This window comes from Cnephaeus nilssonii, assembly GCF_951640355.1.
Source record: "Cnephaeus nilssonii genome assembly, chromosome: 5".
Taxonomy (NCBI): Eukaryota; Metazoa; Chordata; class Mammalia; order Chiroptera; family Vespertilionidae; genus Cnephaeus; species Cnephaeus nilssonii.
In genome coordinates this window covers 6,953,456-6,978,441 of record NC_137076.1, presented here as the reverse complement: position 1 = coordinate 6,978,441, position 24,986 = coordinate 6,953,456, and the positions used below count along the sequence as shown (strand labels likewise).

Sequence of the window (24,986 nt, the reverse complement as noted above, 5' to 3'; positions counted from 1 at the left end):
GGCACGGGCACACGTGAGGGCATTCACCTTGCTGTGCGCTTTGCATCCTGCTGCTTTCAATGGTACCTCTACTCAGTGCCCCCTCCATCTCCCCCCGACTTGCCTTCTGCTCAGCACGGAAAGGGATGTAAGCGGATCTGGCTCTCCCTTTCTCCTGCGGCGGCTTAGGTAAGAGTGGGAACAGAGCAAGTGTCCACCAGCCAGGCCGGGGGAGGAGTGAGCTCGGGGATGCCCGCCTAGTGGAGGGCTGTGCGGCACTTAGACCGTTAGGAGGAAGTTAGGATGACGGGAAAGGCTGACATAAGGGAAAAATATAAAAGTACAAAATCCTGACGTCATGAATAGGTGGGACCACCGATGTCTACGCACTCACCCCCTCCCCCTGGGCCCCCAACAAGACTGGAGGGGGGACACAGAGATACCAAGGGGGCACTTTGCATGCAGATTTCTTTTACCCTTGTTTCCTCTTTCGACTTTTCTAGTTTTCAAGTGTAATGAACAGCGTTTAAACAGAAGCCTGCAGGGCCTACCTGCCGAGTCGTAGCCTCTGTACTCCAGCCGCTGCAGGCCCTTGACGAGGGTTTCGAAAATCTCCTTCCTGGTGCGGGGGACTCTGTAGTTCATGTAGGCAAAGATTCCTGGGAAAGAGGGACACTGCACGTTACTAAACACGCGCGCGGTTCATGTTTAGAACACGGTCTGGCCCTAGCTGGTTGGGCTCAGTGGATAGAGCATCAGCCTGCAGACTGAAGGGTCCCGGGTTCGATTCCGGTCAAGGTCGCATGCCCGGGTTGCAGGCTGGATCCCCAGTAGGGGGCGTGCAGGAGGCAGCCAATCAATGATTCTCATCATGGATGTTTATCTCTCTCTCTCTCCCTTCCTCTCTGAAATCAATAAAAATATATTAAGAAAAGAAAAGAACACGGTCTGGGCATGCGGACAGACCGCACTGCGGAGGCGTCCAGGCTGAGCAGAGGAAGAGCCACGCTCCCCCCTGCTTCTGGCCGGAGTTGTAGGCATCCCTTCCTCCGTGACAAAGATACAGCAGCAGGAGAACACCCTCACACCCCCTGGCCTTGGGGAAGTTTCCCAGGGACGTACTTGCAGGAGATGAGGTGTTCACTGCAGCAACGCCTATAACAGCCAAGATCAGCAAACCACCCAACCAGCCACTGGCATCTGGGAGTCCCCCCTACGTGGACTCCTTGACTGGCACAGAAGGCACCTGGGAAGTCATACGGTGAGAACGGGCACTGTGGCCTCTGCCCCACTTCCCACTCAGCTCTGCTGCCTGGATCAATAAGTATCATTTTTCAACAGCAAGAGTAAAACCATCTCTCGGTGCCTGGAGAATCTTTATCTCTAAGGAAGGCCAAGAAGATTTTGTTTGGCTTTATTTTCTGTATTCAGATTGCAAAATAATATTTTCCTAACTAGGGAGTAACAGTTGTCATGCTGGTTCTTTCCAAACCCTCCACTCCCCTGCTTGAGACTACAGACTCTTGGTCTCTGTCTTGCCCTGTGAGTGCCCCATCCAGTCATCCTTCCGTCCTCGCATCCTCCCTCCCTCCTCACAGCTCAGCTCCAACCCCACCTCCCAGAGCAGGCTTGTCAAGGCCCAGCTCTCCCACCCACAAGGCCACCACAGTGGTCTTCCGTCCTGGGACAACTATGTCCCCTGACAGGGACGCAGGCTGCTACTCCTACCTTGATATTATCACTGTATCTCAGCAGACAGTCCTTGTTCAATAAATGTGAAATAGAGCAACCCTGAATCTGTACTAATCAGGCAAGCGATGGTATGGACCCTGAAAATATTCAGACATATTCATAGCAACTCATCTTATTGAGAACTCACCATGGATCAGGCACTGGCCAAGCATTCCCACACAGATGCCAATCAAAGCTCGCAGCAGCCTTAGAGGTCAGACCTGCTATCACCCAGAAGCCCGGGAGGCTGTGACTGGGCAAGAGTCAGGAGCAGAGACCAGGAGACCCGACTTCGGGACGTTAAATGCTCCCAGCACTGAGCACCGCTGCCTCGGGGATACGTAGAGTTAAAAGGCTTATTTTCCCAATTTTAATTTTGGGAAAGAAGATGCCTACCAAGAAGGGCTTCTGGCGGCTAACTGGGATCAAAGTGAAAGTAAATGAAACGGAGCCTAGCAGCCCTTTCCGAACAGGGGCCTCTCACGCACGCTGCACTTCAGAGAGAAGCTTGCCCTGCACCACTGTCTGCCTGCACCACTGCCTGCCTGCACCGTGACCCTGGGAGCATATGTCACCCATCGGACCGAAACTCCCCGCCCAATCAGAGCTGTGCAGCTGCCTCCCCATCAGCATCTGCAACCACAGTCAGCTCCATTCTGACCAGTGAGGACAGTGCTTTCTGAGTCAATCAAACAGCGAGGCTTTGGAGTCCGCATTTGCACGAGGATGAACCAATCAGGGACCAAGATGGGGACTTCTGTCTACTCAGTCAGTTCCCCGCTGGCTCCCAGAGCCCACTTTCCCTTTCCACCGGAGACTGCGTTTCCCTGGCTGAAGCTCTCAGACTGGCACAGGCCGGCGGGGAGCAAAGCCGGCGGGGAGCAAAGCAGGCGGAGCAGAGCAGAGCTGTCTGGCCCGAGGGGCCTTGCCCGAGGGCGGCCTTGCCCAGGGCCACGTCGCAGCGTGTTTCATCACAGAGCTGCTGTGCCACGGCGGTGCGTACCACAGTGGAGCTGTATGCACTAATGAAGTTTCCTTCTCCCCTGCATCCCAAATTGGGGATTCCTGTTGGCATTGAATTGGTGACAACGACCACTGGTTGACAGTTGTTTATTTTATTACTTTTATTTTCTAACATTTTTCTGGATGACAGGAAAGTCTGACCAAGATTAAAGACCTGCCCTATATCTGCACCCATATTACAGCATTATTTACAACAGTCAAGACACAAGTGCCCACTGACGAACGAATGGATAAAGAAAATATGGCACACATCTACAAAGGAATATTACTCAGCCACGAACAGGAGGAAGTCCTGCCAATTGTGACAACATGGGTGGGCCTAGAGTGTTACGCTAAACGAAACAAGTCAGACAGAGAAAGACAAACACTCTATGATTTCACGTATATGTGGAATCTAATAAAAACCAAACTCCAGATACAGAGATCAGATTGGTGACTGCCAGGGTGGGGTAGGAGATGGAGAAATTAGGGAAACGTGGTCAAAGGGTACAAACTTCCAGTTATAAGACAAATAAGTTCTGGGGATGTAACGTACAGCATGGCCACTGTAGTTAATACTTCATTATACATTCCCAAGTTGCTCAAAGAGTAGGTCTTAAAAGTTCTCATACTAAGGAAAAAAACTTACCTATGTGAGGTGAGGAATGTTAAATAGTCTTATTGTGTCATCATATATACCTATATCATCTATCTATCTATCTATCTATCTATCATTATACTGTACACCTTAGCCTTATACCACGTTATATCACTAATATCTCAATAAAACCAGAAAGTTTTCCCAGACATGAACCCCAGAAGGGATAAGCTGCCTGAAGATATGAGAGCTGAGCACGATTATACACAAAACCACCTGTAATATCCCCTGGTGTTAAGTTGATTTAATTCAATATGGTATATCTGAATGAATGATTTAAATTTCAGTTAAATGTGGGGTCCAATCACATGAACATTTAACTTGCTAAAATTCCATCTAGACACACTCCGTCAAAAATAGGTCACAAAAGTCCACAGCACTACACTATCTTGCATTCCGTGCACTGTACGGTACTGTGCTCGGGCTGTTTTCACACGCATCTTAAGGTACAGGGTTTATATTTAACAGCCCGCACTCTGTGCTTTCTGAGTAGTGACAGGCGTTTTCTGTTAAAAATGGCCGAGGGTGATGTTGACAGTCGCTATTTTTGCCTCCTGGTGCCCGGAGTCGGGGGAGAGGTGCTGAATGGAAGGGCTGTGTGTGCCGCCCAGGCGAGTCCCCAGCAAAGTGTCTGCCGAGCAGCTCAGAGCCCACCCTCCTCCTCCACTCCGACCGGAGCACGCGGGCGTGGGATGCACTGTCGCCTCACTTATAAAAAATGATAATTACCTTTCAATGCAAACCTTTAAAAAATGCTAACAGCGTTACTGGGATATAGGTCACATACCATACTGGTTTCTTATTTAAAATGCAAAAGGCTATGGTGTTTAGTGTATTTACAGTGTTGTGCAGCTATCAGCACAATCTATGTTTAGGTGAAACTTTTCATAACGTTAATTTTTCTTCAAAAATTCAGAAAGTTTGCTGTGGGGGCACGATCAAATTCCAGTCACGTGGAAAGCCCACCCAGCTCTGGGAGGCGGTCACGTGAACTGGGGGGCAACTCGGGTCATTTCTGAAGGGTTTTAAGCGAAGCATCTTCGCTGTTCTGGAGTTACACTCGCACCTCCCGAATGGAAGCTGACCACTGCAGATGCACAAAGGCCCACCCCAACCCTGGAAAGTTAAGTCTGAGGTGCTCTGACCAGAGCGCTCAGGCAGGGCTCTCCAATTCTCCGGGCAATGCCCTCCTCTGGGCGAACTCTGCTCTGAACTCAGGGACGTAGGTTCTTCAAGGGGCTCGGCTCTCAGATCCAGAGCAGCCGCCTTGGTGGGTGGGGTGGGGCTGCCGCCACAGCCCGCCGCCCTGCCCCCACCATGGGCTTCCTTGTTGGCGGGGTCACCAGCTGTGTCCACCCTCAGCCAGGAGGCCCTGCAGCCAGGAGGGCACCGTGGGGGAGATTACCGTGGTGAGGGGCCTGCCGAGGACTGGTTTTCAAGATCTTGGCGCAAGGAGGCATAAATCTAATTTTCAACATCTATTCAGTAAGTCCTTTAACTAAGCACAGCCTCTCCCCCTTGCAGCTCAGCCTCCTGGCTGCCCCTGCACTCGACTGCGATGAAGTGAAGAAGCCAGCATGTACACCATGCTTTTGCTGTTTTTAAAAACAATGACATTAAAAAAGTTGCCTCCCAGGGATTTCCCGGTGCTATTCACATCAGAGTTCCCTGCTGGAGCCCCTTCCCTCCGTGAAAAAAGCCAGGTGAGAATCCATGTTTTCCCTATGAGATCCCCAAAGATTGGCTGGGCAGTAAATGGGAGGGTAAATCCGTGCACCCCCTTGGGAAGGTAATGGCAGTCTCTCAGCATTAAAGGTGTACTCTGCTGACCAGAGCGCTTGTGGACTGGGACTGTCTCCACAGAGACCTCTGCGGAGACCCCAGCTGCTCGGCGCTGGCTGTGGACAGCCTGAGGCCTGGCAGGGACCAGGTTAAGTGCCATTGCGCCAACGCAGGGCCGCCCGGAGCCACGCGCAGGCAGCCCAGCCCTCCACAGGAACCCGGGGCAGCCGGCTGCTCTCCTGGAAAACAAGCTGCCCCTCCAGGAAGTGTCAGGGGGAACACGCAGACTGTAGAACATGCATGGATTTTGCAGAGATGGGGGGGCGGGGGTTTGCGGGAGATGCAGACAGTTCTTCTGGGAGGGCACCCAAGACGCAGGGCTAGTGGCTGTCCCAAGGAGGGCACCAGCCGGAGGGCAGAAACGTCCTCCCGCTGCGTGTGCTCCCTGTGCACACGGGCCTGTGTATACTGGGGAGCGCAAGCTGCTCTGCATGAGTGCTGGCTATAGGAGGGTCATCCAGCCCAATCCCACTTCGCTGGCTTCCGGTGGCTGCCCAGCCCCTCACCCGGAGGAGGACAGCCACACCCCGGGAGAAAGCACCGTCTGAGTCCAGCTTTCCATCCGGGGTCCCCACCTGGGAGCCTCCTCCCTCCGGCTCCTTGCTATCACCGGTCTGGGACAGCAAGAAGCCCAGAGGGTAGCGACTGACACCTGCAGCCTGCGCCAAAGACCGTCTCCAAATGCCAGCTGCCCTGCTTCCTGTGTAGCCTGCAGCAGGCCGCTGAGCACCCTGGGAGCCTGTGCTAAGCCCCGAGGACAGTGGGTGCCGCACCGCACAGTAAGCATCCCGAGAAGCGCAGGCTAGGAGCTTCCCTCCGGGAGTGAGAGGCGCGCCTGCAGGCCCGTGGGGGCATCCCCGTACCCCCTGCAGAAATGACCAGACACTAAAACCCAGGGGAAAGAGAATCGTTTACCAGTGTTTCTCCTTGGCCTTCTACTTGGGGAAATGATGGTTAAACCAAATGGGTGATCCAGCGGCAACTTGGTCAAGATGTAATTCATCCTCAAAACCTTTCTCTGGCCCATGGAGGCCTCATCGCTGTGCTGGGCGTTAGGAGGTGAAGGGGGCCTGGCAGGTGGGTGGAGAGGGGGCATGATGCTTAGGAACCTCTTTTCCCCTCCAGGGATTTTCGGGCGAAGGGGCTGGGGCTGAGGGGCGGGAGGGGCAGAGTTCCTGGGTGGGCTCTGTGCACAGGTGGCCCCAACTCCTTCTGCAGGTGTTAGCTGACTGGTCACCCACCCACTGGGTCTAATGCAAGCCTTCCCCGCTCCCCTTTTTTAAGAAGCCACGTGGTCCTGTTTATGAATCGCCTACATAGCACTTGCTTCCTTGTCTTTTGTCTGACTTCCCACGGGACTGTAACCTTCATGGTATGGAACACATCTGTCTGTTTATCTGTCTTATTCATCGCTGTATCCCCGTCCCCTGGCCTAGGCCTGGCACGTTTTAGGTGCTCTATAACTATATGTTGAAGAAATGAATGAATGGATGGATGGATGGAGGGTGATTAGAGAAAGTGGCCTTTGAGTTGGGCCCAAGACAGCCACGTTCAACGGTGCACAGCAGACTGCTCCCTGAAACGTCAGAGTAAGTATGAGACAGAGAGGCCGGGGAGGTGGGTAGTGCTGAGCTCGGGACCCCAGTGTCCAGGGGACATCCCAAGACCCCCAAGCACAAGGCTTATGTCCCCAAACTACCCCCCTCTCTGCCCCCAGGTGTGATGACCCCAGCACCAGAGTGAGAGACCACTGTAAATGTCCCTGCGAGAACCCCAGAACTACACCCGACGAGGGCGCAGCATTGACGGCGGCTCCCACAGGCCAGTTCTCCAGAGCCTTACCTCACCCGGTCCTCACAATGCCCGTGCTGAGTCTGTGGCTCCCAGGGACAGACACGGCATGTGTGGCTCTAAGGCCAAAGACTTGAGTCACTCACAGCCAGGTGTGTCAGACTTAGGGTACTCACCACTGCTGTCGCCCCAAATCAGTCTTAGAATCAGTCTTTAAAACCTGTCTTAGAATCCTCCCCCAGGGGTGAGAACAGCTGGCACAGAGGAGACCTGGCCTGCGGGAAGGTGCCCGCCCGCCCGCCTCCTATGGACAGACCTCTGAACTCTCCTAGTCGGGTTCAGGCCTCGATGACATATCCTCCCCTGGCCCCTGGGAGACCCTCCCGCCCCTCCCCTCCAACACCCCCCCCCCACCCCGACTCACCAGCCATGGGACACTTCTGCTTCTGACTCCACCTTTCTCTTCCCATCCAGCACCCCACCCCACCCCCACCCCCACCCCACCGGGCCAGCAACCACAGCGAGGCTGGTTCCCATGACATCCCAGAACTGTGACCCCTGGTGTCCCAAGGAAGTCGCCGCAGTCTCCAAGTGACAGATAAGGACAATGACCACACCAGAAGGACCCCTGGCCGGAACCAGAAGTGCCGAACGCCTGGAATCTTCTCTACAAGCCCGGGAGTGCTCAAGATGCTGCAGGGGGGAGAGGGTGTTTGGGGCCTGGAGGATGAGGGGAGAGGTCAAGTTCACGGTGGGCTGGCTGGGGTCCGCATCCTCCTTCTGTGGCTGTAGTTTTGGAAAAACTCTCCATCTCCCTGAGCATCAGCTTTTAATAAAGCACTGCCCACTGTGATGAGAGTGGACAGTCCCAGGTGGAGGGCCGGCCTGGACCACACACAGAATAGGGGTTCCACTGTGGGAGGTATGCCACCGCCCAGCAAGGCGGGCACCCCCCCACCCCCACCCCGAGAAAGGGAGCACTTTCCACCACCATTCAACGCGTCTCAGAATTGAAGGATCGAAGCTTTTTAGTCCATGAGCCAAGTCATTTAGATAATGTTCTAAGTCCCAAATTGGATTAGTCGTTGCCCAGACAGAGGACATGGCCAGAAATTCCCGAGTAGACATCTGTGTGTGTGAGTGTGAGTGTGAGAGTGTGCATATGTGTGTGGCATGCTGGGGGAGGTGGGGCTGTCTACTCTTCAGTGTGAGGCTCCCAGGAAGGGGCGATCACTGGGCCAATGGCAAGGGCTGAGGGGAGGCTGTAGGCTCCCCGGATGTCCAGTCCTCACATAGACTGGGGAGGCCACTTTCTTCACGAAGCGGGGAGAGCAAAGGTTCCACGGGTGGGGGGGCGGGGAGGGTGTCTCGCACACTGGCTCAAGGTCAAGGTCAGGAGGGGGTTGGTCCCTCTGGGGACAACCTTGCACCGCCTCATGCCTCCTTGGGACCACAGGGGTTATAGCTGCGCCCCCACTGGTACCCCGAGATAACAGGGACTGCTCCCTGCAGTGAGCAAAGGCGAGGCATTTCTGTTTTTAATAAAAAGCCCTTGGTGTCCTTGTCAGGCTAGGATTTCACCAGCGCCAAAGGGCAAGCAACATACACACTACATTGTAAAGAGAAAAGAGAAGTCCTGTTTAAACTGCCAACATTTGGTTATTTAAAAAAAAAAACAGGCTTATTTTCAGTGAGAGAAATACTTCTGTTGAAAATGAGAAAGAATTGCTTAACTGTTTCTGCACTGAATTAATCTTCAGCATTTTCTCCAATAGTGTTGATAACCTCAAGTTAATCTCCCTTTATAAGTGAATTTTACTAAATATAAAAATAATCCCTTGGGGGGGGGACAAAAAAAATCCCTTAATTTAAAAGCACTGTTTACTAATGCTATATCGCAAAATTTCCAGAAGGCTTCTCAGAACCTGGGGAGCCCCTGATAAATAAGACTGACCAGTGGAGGGATGGCGAGATTAGGGGTGAGGAGAGGGTGGCCGCCAGAGTGCCCGCGTGAGTCCCATCTTCCGCGCGGTGGCACGAGGGAGCTGCTAGAACTGCTCCCAGAGCCAGCTGTGCGCATCTCTTCCCAACTGCGCGCTCAGGAGCCGCCCTGAGGACCTGAAGTTAGCCGTGGTGACAGTATTTTCCCCACGGAAACTGGCAAACTGGAGAGCTGGTTGTTAAGCATTTAAATATTTTTCATTGATTTTTTTTATTGATTTCAGAAAGGAAGGGAGAGGGAGAGATAGAAACATCAATGAGAGAATCATCAATCGGCTGCCTCCTGCACGCCCCCTACCGGGGATCAAGTCCACAACCCGGGCATGTGCCCTTGACTGGATCCTTCAGTCTGCAGGCCGACGCTCTATCCACTGAGCCACACCAGCTAGGGATGGCTGTTAAGCATTTAGCTGCCATCACTGAGTTCTGGGCTCCTGAGGCTCCTATGGCTTAAGAGGTCACAAGCCACTCGACCTGACTCCAGTGTCTGTGCCCCATCAACTCCAGCCCAGTCCTCCTGAGACACCTGTCCACAGACTGAACTGTGACAGGGAGGAATGGAGTGTCCAACATGACAGGGCCCTGGGAGCTGGAAGAAGTTGGCGACAAACGGGTGAGCTCTCCCCTGAGTCACATCATCTCCCTGGACTGCTGTTTCCTCAGCTGAGCCCAGAAGTGCACGCTCCCCTGCAGACCGCTATGCAAGCAAGCAGACCGGGTGTGGGCGTCCTGGCCCCTGTGGCATCCAGGCAGTAAAACCATGCCTGCTTTTTGCCGGGAAGAGATGAGTGGGAAGGGTATGTACCTGTAAGAAGGGCAAGACGCAGTGAGAGCCATGTTTATATGACACAGGGACTGAAAACTATTTGGTCTAATGGCATGTTACACCATCCAGTGAAAGGCGAGGAGTTTAACGGATGCCTAGGTCCACTTTCTGACTGTGGCGGGCCAGTCTGAGAGTGCTGGGCCCAGGGGACTTGGGTGTGTGGAGTGGGTGGGGAGGGATGCGGGCAATATCCTGTGGCCATAGCTTGGGCATCTGGGATTGGCAGCACTGGGCTACTCTTGGGGAAGGCACCTGAAAGCGAGCACCCAATTGTCTCAGGATGATTAACGGCTTCAAAAATACCAGGTCCTAACTGCTAGAATTTCTCTGTGGAATCTTCATATTAAAATAGGTATTTAGGCCGAAACCGGTCTGGCTCAGTGGATAGAGCGTCAGCCTGCGGACTGAAAGGTCCCAGGTTCGATTCCGGTCAAGGGCATGTACCTTGGTTGCGGGCACATCCCCAGTGGGGGGCGTGCAGGAGGCAGCTGATCGATGTTTCTCTCTCATCGATGTTTCTGGCTCTCTATCTCTTTCCCTTCCTCTCTGTAAAAAATCAATAAAATATATATATTTTTAAAAAATAGGTATTTAGGCAACCATCTTGGGATATTGAAGAGGACAAGAGAATCTCAGGGAGATTAAAAATGGCAGAGTAAGTGGATGCTGCACAGACAAGCTCCCAGGAACAAACTGGAATTACAACTAAAATACAAAAAACTTCCTGAATATCAATGGAAAACTCACAGGAGAGAACCCTGATACCCGAGGACCGAAGGTGGAGACCGCATGGAGACTGGTAGGAGGGGCGGAGCGCGAAAGGGCTGGCCGGGCACCCACAGACAGCAACTGAAGTCCCGGAGAGATATCTCAGCTGGGGGGGCGGGGGTGGTGGTGAGGGAGGTGCCACTGAGAGCTCTGGGATCTAATCCCCAAGCAGAGAGCACCAAAACTGAGAAGGGTACCCACATAACATCTGGCTCTGAAAAGCAGTAAGGTGCTGTCTGCCAGGGAGTAACAGTTGAAAATTCAGGCACCCTCTTAAAGGGCCAACACACTAAACCCCCTGTGGAGCCACCTACCTTGTGCTCTGGCAAAGGGAGGGTGAAGCGGACTGGAGCTGTGAGAGCAGAAGCCAGGACTGGGGACTCGGGGGATAGAGCTCAGAAGGCAGACACCCCAAATTTCCTGGGCTGAGTCATTCCCTCACGCAGTGGAGGACATCTTTCCCACCTAGACATCTGCCTTGTCTGGGGGGAAGACAGTGGACACACCCTATTGGAAAACACCTTGCCCTGGCCACTTAAGAGATTAAAAGTAACAATTAGCCTCCAGGCAGAAGCAACTGCCCCACCCTGTTGAAAAACTGTCGATACACCTGAGGACGATTGCCTGGGAGCAATTCAAGTAGCAGGAAAAAGTCACACAAGTGCAGGAGGCACAGAGAACCCCAAACAAGAAGAACCCAAACAGGCCCACGCCCATAGGACCTACAAAGGAGCTCCTATAAGGATGACACCTGATTTCTCATCAAAAAAGGTATTTAGTCCAACTGGCGTGGCTCAGTGGTTGAGTGTCAACCTATGAACGAGAAGGTCATGGTTCAATTTCCGGTCAGGGCACATGCCCTGGTTGCAGGCTTGATCCCCAGTGCGGGGCGTGCAGGAGGCAGCGGATCAATGATTCTCTCCATCATTGATGTTTCTCTCTCTCCCTTCCTCTCTGAAATCAATAAAAATATATTTTTAAAAATAATAAATAAGGTATGTATGTGATTAAGTTAAGTATCTTGAGATGGAAGATTATCCTGATTTATCTGAGTGGACCCTAAAGCAGTCGTCAGTATCCTTCTAAGAGGGAGATTCTCCTGGAAGAGGAGGAGGTGCTGTGACCACAGAGGCGGAGATTGGAGTGAGTAACCACAAGCCAAGGAAAGCTGGCAGCCACCAGAGCCGGAAGAGGCGAGGAACAGATTCTCCCCTAAGGCCTCCAGAGGAAGTGGGGCCCTACAGAGAGCTTGACTTTGGCCCAGGAAAACTGGTTTCTGAACCTCTAGTCTCCAGATCTGAGAGAGAATAAATGTATGTTGTTTGAAACCAGCAAGTTTGTGGTAATTTGTTACAGCAGCCAGAGGAAACTAATACATTAACCAAGACAAAAGACGAATTCAAGGTAAGGGCTTTACCTTTTAGCAAAAACTAAGAATCCTCCAATTCTCTATAAACAAGTCTCCCCTCCCCCACCACCCCCAGCAGTGAAGGAGAGGCGAGATTTAAGAATTCATGGATAGGACGTGCAATCCTTGCAGTAAGATCCCCATGCGTACATGCTGCATGCTGTCATGCCCTTGCGTATGCTATGCCCTCAGCCTGGCATACCTCTCACCCCCTTCTCTCTGCAGAGCTCATACTTGGGGCCAGGACCTTGTGGCACTGTCCCAGGTACCCCCTCTCTTCCTGGGCCAGTCAGTACTCCCCGAAACTCAGACTACATGGGCACCAATAGCTGGGTGGGGGCTGGGAAAACTGGGGAGCTTGCACCCCTCATCCTAGGGGACACTATGCAGTATTCAGAAATATGGACTCAGGGTTACGCATCTCTGGATTTTTTCAAGAGAAGTTGAAAATTCCACCTACTTATGTGCAATCTCCCCCATTTTCCAAATTGGTAACTAATTTAAAGAATAAAGTTTAAATCCTATGCACCAAACAGAGAGATGTTTGCCTGCTGGTTTGGCCTGAGGCTGCCAGGCTGCAGCTTGTGCCCGAGGCCTGTCCTCTGTGATGGCATTTACCCTCAGGAGTTATCTGGTCCCTGGTCAGGGATCTGCCTCTGGACTGCCCAACTACGGACCCCTTATCCAAGGGGAGGGTCATGCCCACATGGCCCCAGGGCCGGGAAAACACGGGGTCTCAGCCACTCGTGGCTGCGTGAAGAAGGAAGGACAGAGGGAAAGGAAGGAGGTGGGGAGGGACTATACCTTTAGTAACCTATCCATTGGCAGAAAGTAAGCAAATGCCAGCAGCTCTCGGATGTCAATAAAACCACCCATCTAGCTGAAGGCTTAGAGTGCACTGAAACTTTGAGCATCTGCTTACTGCGTGGGGTCAACCAGTCCTGGGTCCAGCTTTCTGTGGGAGAAGCAGGGCCAGTCTGAGCGAGGTCATCAGCACCTAACACAGAGAGGCCAGCGGAGGGATCCCTGCTGACTCCCAGGCGGCAGAGCTCAGCAGGGCCACAGCCAGCCCCGAGAAAAGACTTCAAACAACTCCTGCTCAGACACGGGTGTGCACAGACCTCCCCGGGCCTCCGTTTCCCCAAATGTAAAATGAAGAGGGTCAGTAGTTCATTCCAGGTGCGTCTTCACAATTTCTGCCACATCCTCATACCAAATGCACAAACATTTCTTTCATGTTTTTCTGTAAAATTGACTATATTTTTGAAAACCTAAAATGAATTCATTACAAAACAACCGTAAAAGGAAAAGCTGTATCATTTGCCTTACACACACAGACCATACTCGAAAGAAACCAGACCAGTATCTTCAATTCTAGCCAGATGCTGCTGTGACTGAGCCGGGAGCGTCCTCTGTGCTGGGCAGGTGTCAGACAGATGCCAGACACCTGAGCACAGCGGAGGCTTTCCCTGGCTACTGGAAAAGGAAACCGCTTTCCCACGCGGGAATTCCACGGGGGCTCCCCGACTTCCCTGAGGGCTGCAGGGTGGGGTGTGGCGAAGGCAGTGTCCTGATGTGAGGTCGCAGGTAGTTTGGACTGTCCGCTCATCCTTTCTCCAGGGGACAAAACGCGTAGTCCTTTCATAAAGCAGAACAAAGCTGGTGGGTGCTTCTGCGAGTTGGAGAAGGTCGAGGACACCCCCAGCCCACCCTCAGAAAGCAAGCCCGGAGAAAGGGGGGTGCAAGTATGCGTTCGGGTGGAAGGCTAAGCTGTCGTGGGGGTGGCAGGGTGGTGGAGGGAGGGTAGCCTGTGGCGGGCCCTCCCGGTGCCAGGGTCTCAGAGCCCTAGTTTGGCTCTAAGGCCACCCGCTGGCCATGGGCCCGGAATGCCGCGCTGATGGGTTTAGAACCCAGTGGGCTTCAGACAAAACTGCCCCCTTGGCCTCGTCTCCCTCCTCAGAACCGCCTGCAGGCAGCCCCGCACCTTCACATGGCGCTGGGAACCCAGAAGTGTTCACTGAGGGTTCAGGAGCTGAAATCCATGCCTGCTTGGCCCGGGGAAGGCTGCACCCCCAGGCCAGCTGCCTGCTCCCTGGCTGGTGGCTCCCTTTTCGCTTTTTTCAGGAGAGCCCGGCCTCAGACACAAGGTCTGCACAGACTCCGGCCCAGCGCTCCCCGCGGGCACACCCCGCCCGCGGCCCGCTGCGAAGTCAGACAGACAGAGGCCTTTCATGGCCTCACAAGTTCCACCAGGTCCTCCAGCCACAGGAGGCCGGAGTGGGTAACTGAATCCTACTCGGGGGGGAAAAAGGCACAGTGACCTTTTGTCCCAGCAGAAGTTCCCCGCTTTCGGAGGCGGCCCGGCCAGGGAGCGAGGGATTGCAGATGTGCTCAAGGGCCGCAGCCGCCCTCCCCGCGGCAGGGCTACCTCGCCCGACGGCGGGTCGCCGCGGTACCCAGGGAGCCTGAAGCCCGACCCCACTCCGGGTCCTGGACCCCCCTCTCCCAGCTTCAGCCTGAGGCTGGCGGTCATTGCTGCCTCTTCCTAGCGCCTCGCCCCAGAGCTCGATCTCGTGAAGAGGCGGCCGCACGGAATCAACACTTCTAGGGACAAGAGGTTCACGATGGGATGCGAGGTGGGTGCGCAGGCCTGGGGCGAGCGCACCCTGAGCCACGCGTGACACTGCCGTGGGTGGGGAGGGGGGCGCAGGTGGGCGCAGGGGGGGGTGTCGCGTCTCCTTGGGGGGCGCCGGGCACTGAGAGCCGGCTGGGCACCCCGCGTCGGGGATGCGCGCGGCCGCCTTTGTGGGAGACTTGGGGCAAGAAGAGAAAAGCGCCCTCACTGGGCAGGGGGTGCGGACCCCACTGCGGTGCAGCGTCCAGGCGCGGACGCAGCCAGCTCCCTCCCCTCGGTGTGGACCGGGCTGGGTCGCCCTCACCAAACACAAGACCGGCATTGGGCACTCCCCTCCCCCCACCAGCCACTGGGGGGCCCAAACCCATCGACGCTCCCCTCCCGCGACGCTCCCCGGCGCCGGCAGCCCACTGTCGGGCTCAGGCGCTGAGAGGCGGGGGCGCCGGCGGAGGGGCCGCACTCACCGCACATGGTGGCCGCTCTCGCGCCCTCCGCGCTCTGGGCTCGCCCTGCAAACACCCGCACTCCGCGCCCGGCGCTCCGGACTCCCGCTGCTCCGCCGCCGGCCTTATAGCCCCGAGCCCGCCGCCAGGGGCGGGGCCGGGCCGGGGCGGGGCGGAGCCTCCTCCCCTCCCTGCTCCCCATTGGCCTTCGGTTGTCTTGACAACGGTGGGACGGGGTCCCCTGGAGTCCAGGAAGGGGGCGAGGGGCAGCTTCAGGCGCCAGTCCCGTCTGGAAAGCGGGCGGTGGGCATCGGGTCCTGGAGAGGAGCTGGGGGCTGGGGGCTCGGGGCTGGGGGCTGGGGGTTGGGGGCTCGGGGCTGGGGAGGGAGGGCTGACTCGGCCTCAAACGCCGAGGAGCGCGGGGCTTGGGCAGGTGCCTGTTTCCCGGTCTGTAAACCGGGTGGCGGGGAGGATCGGGACCGTCTGTGAAAGGCACAGAGCACGCCGGGCGTGACACGCGGCCCGGACTCCTCTGCACACCTGAGACCAGCACACGGTGGCCCGCAACCCGGTCCCGCCTTCTGAGCAGAGAACCCGGCCCCTGGTGGGCAGATGAGAAGACGGAGGCTCCGGGGAGGTGGAGCGGGACTTGGACCGAACAGGCAGCGGAGCCCTGGCGGGGGGCAGGTTGGGGGAGAGTTGTTCCTGCACCGAAAGGATGCGGTTCCGTTCCGGGTTGGGGCGCTACAGGAGGTAATTGATCTCTCTCTCTCTCTCTCTCTCTCTCTCTCTCTCTCTCTCTCTCTCTCAAACTCAGTAAAAACATATCCTCGGCCGAGGCTTACATTTAAAACAAACAAACAAAACAATTAGGCAGCGCCGGCGGTGGCAGAGCTCGCGCCTGGCCTCACTGCACAGCTGGAGCTCGGAGGCCAGGACGTCCCGGGTCCGGAGCCAAGCGGGGCCGCCGGGGAAGCCGCCCCTCCCCAGCGGGCAGGCCGGGCTGGCCGCGCAGCTGCCCCGAGCCGGGGGCTCCTGGCCCCGGCCCCGAGCCCCAATCCCGCCCCGTGACTCACCGAGGCCGGCGCTCCCCGCCCTGGTTCCCGGCTGTCCCCTCCCCTCCCTACTGCGCTCCTGCCTCGGTCTCCCGTGGGAGGTCACGAGGACTGGCCCAACATTTGCGTACTTTGAAGCCATCTGGTGTTTTTTACTTAAAAAAAAAAAAAAGAAAGAAAGAAATCCTGAAACTCTTAACAGATCCTCCTGGCCATGGTGGGGAACAAAACGAAACTTTTTACATCACAGTCCAGAGCGTCTCCTGATGTAATCTCTCACTAACTCCTGTAGCTCTGCAGGCCCTGAGGGGGGGGGGGAGGTGTCTGCTGTACACATTTACCCAAAGAGGAAACTGGGGCTCAGTGACCGTAAGGAGGGGGTTTGGCTGGAATCGTCCTGATGGGGTGTAGCGCAGCCTCTGCATTCGCCCCTCAGCCTCCACTTGCAGGGTCACCCCCATTCCTGAGCAGCTGCTTCATGCCTGTCCTGGTGCTAGGGATTCAATACTGAGTGGAAATAGGTCCAGCCTGGCCCTCCTGCACTTTCAAAGTGTCCAGGGTCACACTGAGCCAGACAGTTCCAGTTGGGATATGGGGAGGGTGCCAGGCTCTGCCAGGACTGGGCTGGGGTTGGGACTGGTACAGGTCCATGGAGAGCCAGGGCGGTTACCAAGGGAACAGATTCCAGGAGGGAGGCAGGAACAGGCATGTGCAAAGGTCCCCGCTGGGGGCTAGAGCTCCAGTCTGCAGGCCAGGCCGTTCTACCCCAGACCAGCCTCCGCCCTCTGTGACTGAGGCGAGGATGGGTGATGTCAGCGGGCCCACTGATGTTAGGGAGCCCCCGGCTTCTTAGCAGGGTCCGGATCTGCCCCCCATCCTTCTCTGGCATTCACAGCTCTCCTTTGTGGAGGCATCTGAAGCTGCTGCTCGCCCAGCATCCCTTCTGCTAGGGAGACCAGCCCCTGAGAGTTCTTTGGGAGGACAGCGGCCTGGGCTGGGCCACATAGCATCCTGATGGGGAAACCAGCGGGAGAGATGAGCTTATCCCCTTCGTGGTGGTGCAGCTGGCCGCAGGGTAGACTGGTGAAGCTGGGGACCCTCTTGTCATTTTTGGAGGCCCTCGATTCAGCCAGTTCAGAAGCCAGGATCTATCCCTGAACTTCTCAGGAAGTTCCTGTTTGCTTGAGGGCACGCTGAAGCGACTTCTTCCATTTGCAACCAAGTAAAGTCCTGATCACTTCAACCCGGAACTGCAAGCTGAGGTCCAAGGAAGCGTCAGCAGCTGGCGGCCCCAGCCCCTAAGGTCCCGCAGGCTGAAGCCTCCTCCTGCCCAGGTACAGCCCCCCAGCCCCTGGGGTTTGGGGAGATTAAGCAATCTGCCCAAAGTCACACAGCTGGGACGCTGGGGGCTAGTCTGGACGGGAGGCTGGCTTGGCCCTGTCGGGGGAAGGAGGAGAGGGGTCCTGGGGTAAATGCCTCCCCATCCTGGCCCCGCATTCATGCTTTCGTGAGGGTGAGCCTGAGCAACTGGAGACAGAGGCACACAGGACCTGCTGGTGAAACGGGAATTTTAGGGGAACACTGGCAGGTTTAGGGAATTTTTAGAATTGGGGTCTATGGGAAAAAACATAGGGCTACAGAGGGGGAGAAGGTACATTTCCATAACACAAGGAAGCCAGGTGCCGCTACATTTCCATAAGACAAGGGAGCAACAACAGTGGTATTTATATAAGAGAAGGAAGCAGCAACAGGTATATTTCCGTAAGACAAGGGAACTGGAAGTAGCCAAAAAAGGTCAAAATAAAGAAGAAGGAAGAAAGCCCAGAAGGAATAGGAGGACAATGAGGGAGGCGGGCCTCAGGAGTCACTATAGCAGGGGTCCTCAAACTTTTTAAACAGGGGGCCAGTTCGCTGTCCCTCAGACCGTTGGAGGGCCGGACTATAGTTTTAAAAAAACTATGAACAAATTCCTATGCACACTGCACATATCTTATTTTGAAGTAAAAAAACAAAACGGCAAAAACACCCGCATGTGGCCCGCGGGCCATAGTTTGAGGACGCCTGCACTATAGTAACCAGTTCGAAAGGGAATATATTGACGAATCAGAGCGGATACTAGTATCAGGACACAGGAACTGCAGCCTTTATAAACCATGGAAACAGGAAGTCGGTAGGACCCTTTCCCCCCTCCCCACGTGGGAGTCCATTCTGTGGGGCTCTTTCCCTCTATCCATGTAGGAGTCTGTACTTGTTCTTCAATAAATCTCCACCTTTGCTATACTACCCTCTGTCCGTGGATTCATTCTTCAACTCCGGTGGACAAAGAATTCGGGTTCCAGTCCAAAAATTCCCCATCATTGGGGTGGGGCCAGTGGGATGTGGTGTCCAGTGCCAAGGCTGATCTCCACAGCTGGTTCAGGCCCACTTTCCAGGCATGACCTTGACCCCTCTGGCTAGGAGGATGGGACTGCGCACTGCGAATTGCAAACAAGCAGCCACAGACATGTCTTTTTCACTTGTGGTTTTGTTTTTTTTTCAAACCTCAAGTAAACTTTTATGTAGTTGGGAGATTTGCTCACTGATCTGGCTTCTCCCAAACAACCCAGAGATCTGCTCCCTAATCTCTACCCCAGGATGGCTGATCCCATGGCTGTTCTGTAGAATATGCCTGCGATACACCTGCCACAGGCTCTGTTCAGGTGCTTTTTCTTGTGACATTTCTGCTGGGGGCTGGGGAGGGTTGGGGTCCATAGTATGGTGAGGGCTGCCCTCTAACTCCTGTAGGAGTCCCGACTGGGCTTTCACTGGTTCCCATGTGGTCATTAGCATCCTCACCGGTCTCCAACTGCCCCAGCTGGGTGTGGCCTCTGGGCAATCAGGGGCGGTCATCTGTTCCTCCCCATCTCCTGGTACCTCTCTGAAAGCAGAAATGCCAGGCAGACCTGGGTGGCAGCTCCTTGAGCCCAGAGACCCAGCCCGGAGCCATGGAGCACAGGGCTTCCCAGGCTTTGGTGGAGGGCCCGGGGAGATGGGGACACAACATGCTGAGGCCTGGGGCTGGGAGCCCTGCATTGAATCAGTTCATCTGGGTTAGGCCAGAGATTCTAGGTGGTCCCTGAATGGTGTTGTTAGAAATAATGAGGCCCCCAAATTCAGGGGTCCTGGTAGAACACAAAACATACTCGGGAGCCAGGCAGCAAGGCAAATATCTTGACCTCTACGTAGAAAGGTACACACACATGATCTGGAAGCACGTGCACACCGAGCAGGCGGTCTGCTTGGCTTTATAATCCCTGATGTGTATGACCTGTTCCTCACTCTTTTTTTAAAAAAATATATTTTATTGATTTTTTACAGAGAGGAAGAGAGAGGGATAGAGAGTTAGAAACATCGATGAGAGAGAAACATCGATCAGCTGCCTCTTGCACACCCCCTACTGGGGATGTGCCCACAACCAAGGTACATGCCCTTGACCGGAATCGAACCTGGGACCCTTGAGTCCGCAGGCCGACGCTCTATCCACTGAGCCAAACCGGTTTCGGCCTGTCCCTCACTCTTGATTGGAGCTCAGGCACACAGTCTTTTTCGAATGGCTAATTTAAAGGGAGGGGTCGGCCTTTGCTGTTTCAAGATGGCGGCCCCCAGGGGAGCTACAAGCCATGCAGCCCACATGGCAGCTGCCAAGTCACGCAGTCCAAAATGGCAGCTGTCTAAACTGCTCTTTGACAGAAAAGATGAGTTGTTTCTTCTCACAATTCCCCCCTTTTCTTTATTTAAACTCTTTTCTTCAAATTTGGCTGACATCCATTGACTTTCCTGCCCTACAGTGTCTAGGAGAACACTAATTTGCTGTTTGGTCAATGCAGTTTCAATTAACCCTTGGATAAGACCCTCCATACGTGGGATGATGTAACATCCCATCACTGTAGCTCCTAATCAAAGGGGTGAAGGTGACACCATCGCTCCCTTCCACTTTCCAAACCATCGCTCTAGGGAATCAGAGAAAGAACCCTAGGTTCCAGGCTCCAGCTCACTGGTCACTGAAGCTGCCAGTGCCTTAGGGCCTCAGTGACGGTCCATGTGCTGTGTTGTCAGGGATGAATGTACAGCAATGGCCCCCAACATTACACATGTTCCTCCTTTTTCTGCCAGAATATCGTATCCAAGGTCAACCTATTCTCCCAGGTTATTCTGGTGCTGGCATCTATCTGTTCAGCTGTACCTTTTACTGCATCTCGAGTGTAGTTAACAAGCCTTTGCTGCTTCTAGAAAATATAATTAATCCACCACATTCTTGTTCACAGTGGGCCACCAGCACAGGACAAACCCAGTGGCAATCTGATTTCTACCCGTAAACTCCTTGGCACTCCTCCTGGAACCCCAATGGGATCTGTGTATATATGGGGATCAAAGGAGCCCCCTGGACTCTCTCCTCTTCCTAGTCTGTCTGTCCGTTGAAAAAGGTTTAGGATATGCCAACATGAAAGTGGTAGTCAATTGTATCAGAGCGCAAGTTCCACTCCAACTCCTGGGCAAGGCCCAAGTCAGGGTCCCCCATGACACCACCAAACATCAGCACGGGGTATTGGCAGGGCAGCATGATTGGCTTCTGAGGATACTCGGCCATTTACGCATCCAGATAAATTTCTCATAAACTCCAAGCACTGTTCCCCACCCTTGTGAGGCAGGAGGTATAGTTTACGTCAGCGGATGGGGCCAGATCGTTTTGGGGGGTCCTTGCTCTTTACCTCTGTTGGATGGGAACAACAGGACAAGCGTCTTACAGGAAGCGTGTCCCCAGGCGGTTTCCTCCTGGTACATTCCATCCTGTTACTGTCTGAGGTCCATCCGAGTGGAAATGGGACCACTTGGGCCTCTACCCTTCCTGCCACGCAAGCGTAACAGTCACTTTTATTCAGGGCGCATACAGAATATTTAATCCATTCCACCCAGGCATTCGTTCCCTTATATCCTACTTCTATTTGCATGGTGGTGGCAGTGGCCTAGGGGATCCTGTGACATCTACTCCTAAATCTAGTCCTAGCCAATCTTTTGACCTAAAGGCTGAAATATCCAAGTCATTCAAGTTATCTATAATCAATAACTTAACTGGGTAAGCATGATCCGGAGTGTACACATTTCTCCAGCCCACATTGTAAGCCCCTGCAATTTGCCAGATTCTTAAAGCAAATAGAGCCCAGTAGATGATGGTTATTAAGACAGCTCACAGTTTTTAGCGTCAATTTCAAGGGGATATGTCCTGTGATGGCTGTACAAGTTGAGGTGTGTCCACCCTTAACCCATGTGTGATGGGTCCAACCTCACTCTGCAGTCTGAACAGCAGTCTCTGTGGTAAGCAAGACAGATAAGGTTCTTCCCAGGAGGGTTCCAACTTGCTTTCCTTCCAAGTCTTGATTAGAACAAATGTATTCTTCCAGTCGATGGCGATGAACCTGAAACTCAAGAGGGCCTTGGGTCAGGAGCCCTTCTAACCTGAGAGAGATTAAAGTAGAAGAGATACCCAGTACATAGTTCTTAAGAAATTGGTCCCTAGTTTCCATTGTAGGAAGATCTTGAGGCATTCCAGGGCCTATTGGAATCACCTACAGCCAACTCTAGGTAAAAAAATAAAATAAAATAAAATAAAATCTTTTCTTAAAATTGAAACCCTAGAAAGGTTGTCATACTTTGATTTTACCAAAAGATTATATATAACTAATTGGATTTCTACTATCAGTCTCCTTGAGTACTTTGACATAAGCTATCTACCCTCTATTTAGGGAGGCAAAATACAAATCATTTACTCGTGAGAGTCCTCGGTTTAGGGAAGATAGAGTTTTCTAGATGGTTGCAAACTGCTGTTTTAATATTTCAGTTTCCCTGTTCTGATTGTCCTGGCTTACTGGCCTGTATCATTTAACCAATTTCCTTTTAACATTTCTTTTTATAAACTTCTTATAACTTCCACGTACATTCTTACAACTTTCAAAAACATTTTTACAACTTCCAGAAATAACCACCTTTAGAAACCACCTTCTTTTTCCTTCAAAATGCATAACCATACCTCAGTCCTTCCATTAAGTATTTCTACTCTAATATTCTTTCTTTCTGTCATACCATCAGCAACTTGTACAGACCTTTTCTTTCTTTAAAATGTATTAGAATTCTTCATTCTTAGAAACCTTAATTTTTCAATGATTACTAAAAAGTAAACAGCCAGCATTTCTTAGATTAACATTTATGAACATACTTTAAATGCACTTTTACTTTCAAGAAAATATACCTTCAACGAAGTACAAGAGACCTTCTGTGATAAAAACTAAGAGCAGGCAAATTAAAACGTGTCTACCAATTAATGTTTCAGTTTTTTTTTTAAAAAAAAATTTAGATGTTTATCATTTAGCGCAGCAATTCTCCAAAGCCTTTAAGTTAATTAAGACTTTTGGAAAATTATGTGTAGGCATATGAGGCTAGAGAAAAGGCAGGGAGAGGAGGGAGCAGGCTGTTCCCAAACCTTAGATGCTTGGATTTAAACTGCCAGATTTTTCCTTAGAGATAACATGTTAAGGTTACTGCTGTGGCTTCTGTTTCTGGCCCTCCAGGCCAGCCCTTCCCTAGGCCACTGGTTTTAAAATTGTGAACATTATGTTAGTTTTCTGTTTTTGCCTTTCTTATTCTTATGTACATAGATCTTCTGAGCCTCTTTTAACAGCTTTTCTGTACTTCTATTCTTCCAGTTCTCTACCTTTGCAGTTTTCTTGAAATGTCAGGCCAACTATTGTGACAAAATGAAATTTTTAATATTTCTTGGCTCAACAGGTCCTCAGAGTCTGGCCCAGAGTACTTTCTAATTTGATCTTTTAGTCTTGGGAAATTCGGAAGACCTCTCTTTGCCCTGCTGAATATTGAAGGCCTTATTTAGGTTCTGAGTCCCACTGGGGCTCCCGGGTCTGGAAATCTTACATCTGCTGGAAGCACACCGGGCCAGCCAGGTGGTCTCTTTCCCAGAGAGCCATAGCCAACTTTCAGATCATTCCCCTGGCCGCATAGGGAGGGGAAGGCAGGACAAGGGTCTCATTCCTGTCTGCCCTTATTCTCTTTTAGGCTTTTTTTGTTTGTTTGTTTGTTTGTTGTTGTTGTTTTTACAGGCTGGTCCCTTCCTCCAACAGAGAGCAGTCAGTCTCCTCTTGAGTGACTGTGCTTTCATTAATAACATATTTGTAATTATTACTGAAAAGGCTTTATCCAAATTCTTCATTTGAGTTACATCTATTTATTATATCTTAACAACTTTGAGATTGTAAAGCCAATTATTACCTAAAGCATTTTCTTGACCAATAACCATGATTACCCTTTCTGTTCAAGGAAAGGACACACTAATCTGGGAGTCATATGCCCCCAAGCAAGAACCACCCATTATCATGGAAGCATTAATCTTGTTACCCAACCGAGCCTGCATAGCTTACTTCCTTAGGTAATTTCAACTGTATTGTATTGGTCTAATTTAGTTCAAAAATATTTCTTTTTAGGGAGAGAGTAGATCTTTGTGTCACCTCAGGGCCCTTGAGGTGTCACAAAGCTGTCTCTCAGTTAAATTCTCAAAGTATTACATTTGGAAAAGCTGTCCAATATACCCAATTTAAAGATTATTAAAACTTAAACCAGTTGTAACATTAAAGATTTGGTCTTGACCACAGAATTAATTATTTTCAATTTGGCTATTAAATTTTTATATTTTAGTAATGTCACAGATATGATATACTTTGAATATCTCAGAAAACAGTGGGAGGACACGCTTACCACCCGCCCATCTCCTTGCTGTCCTACCCTCAAGGGCACAGAAGCCGCAGAGTCGAGACTGCTTCCTAGCCAGCCTCAGTTCTGCCTCGGCTGGCCTGCGCGGGTTTGTGACATGACAACCAGACACAGGCCACCCACTTCCCGTCCCGGTTCCATTCTGGTCCCGTCCCAGTCCGGTCCTGGTCCCGGTCTCCATTAATACCAACTCTGCCAACCAGATGTTTCATGGATGTGATGCTGGGCGGGGTTTTGCGAATTTCTCCACCCTGCCGAGTTGGGCAAGTACCACCTCCCTTTCTGCTGCTTGGAAACCTCTGGGCTTTTGCTCAGAGTAAAATGGCCTTCTTTTTAAAAAATTTATTTTTCCCCTCCTACTTTGTTAGGCTTGGAATTAGCTAGCCTTTGTTTTAACTTCCCTGGGTTGCAACCTTCACAAATTTTACACTTTTAAATTAACCTTAGAATCTTAACATTTTAACCCAGCACAGCAAAATCATAAATCAGGAAAGAGCAAATTAAAGTTTCTAAAAGTTAGCCAAAATTGCATCACAGACATACAGACAGAAATCTCACTAGCTAAGAGTTTCTGGCGGGCCAACACCCTCCCAGGGAGAGCAGGATGAATCCCCAAGAATAAGGATTCTTGGCAGGTGCTGGGACGTTCCTGCAATCTCTGTCATGTGTTCAGCCTCACCACACATAACTGGGCTTCCCCAAAGCAGGACTTGCCCCATCGTTAAACAAATTAAACAAAAAACAAAGAGACATAAAACATCAACAAACACTCTCATACAGGCGCTCACAAAAGCAATGTCTTCTGTCCCTGTTTGGGAACTTGTCTCCCCAGAATCTCAGCATTCTCCCCAGAATCTCAGCATTCTCCCAATGGACTATTTCAGGGGAATGTATTCCCTAGGCCTAGAATTTCTATTTCCCATCCTCGGCAGGTCTCTTGTGACTATGTACTCAACCCCCCCATCTTGGAGGTTTCTCGTACTCCCCGAGATCTGCTTTGTCCTTCTCTAGCCACTTCCCTTGCAGGAGAAT

At 52.4% G+C, this 24,986-nt stretch overlaps 1 protein-coding gene and 1 pseudogene across 2 annotated transcripts in view; one reads left to right on the top strand and one right to left on the bottom strand.

Annotated features, from left to right (window-relative positions):
• Positions 1-15,238, bottom strand: part of GFPT2 (glutamine-fructose-6-phosphate transaminase 2) — a 39,938-nt gene extending 24,700 nt beyond the window's left edge. Inside the window, exons 1-2 of the mRNA XM_079772768.1 lie at positions 15,106-15,238; positions 531-638 (exon numbers count right to left, since the gene is read on the bottom strand). Coding sequence (XP_079628894.1) covers positions 531-638; positions 15,106-15,112 — 115 coding nt within the window. The 5' untranslated portion in view covers positions 15,113-15,238. The remainder of the gene's footprint in view (positions 1-530; positions 639-15,105) is intronic.
• LOC307100408 (glyceraldehyde-3-phosphate dehydrogenase-like) overlaps positions 1-24,986 on the top strand; it is a 1,087,365-nt pseudogene that overhangs the window by 623,863 nt on the left and 438,516 nt on the right. The window lies entirely within an intron of this gene.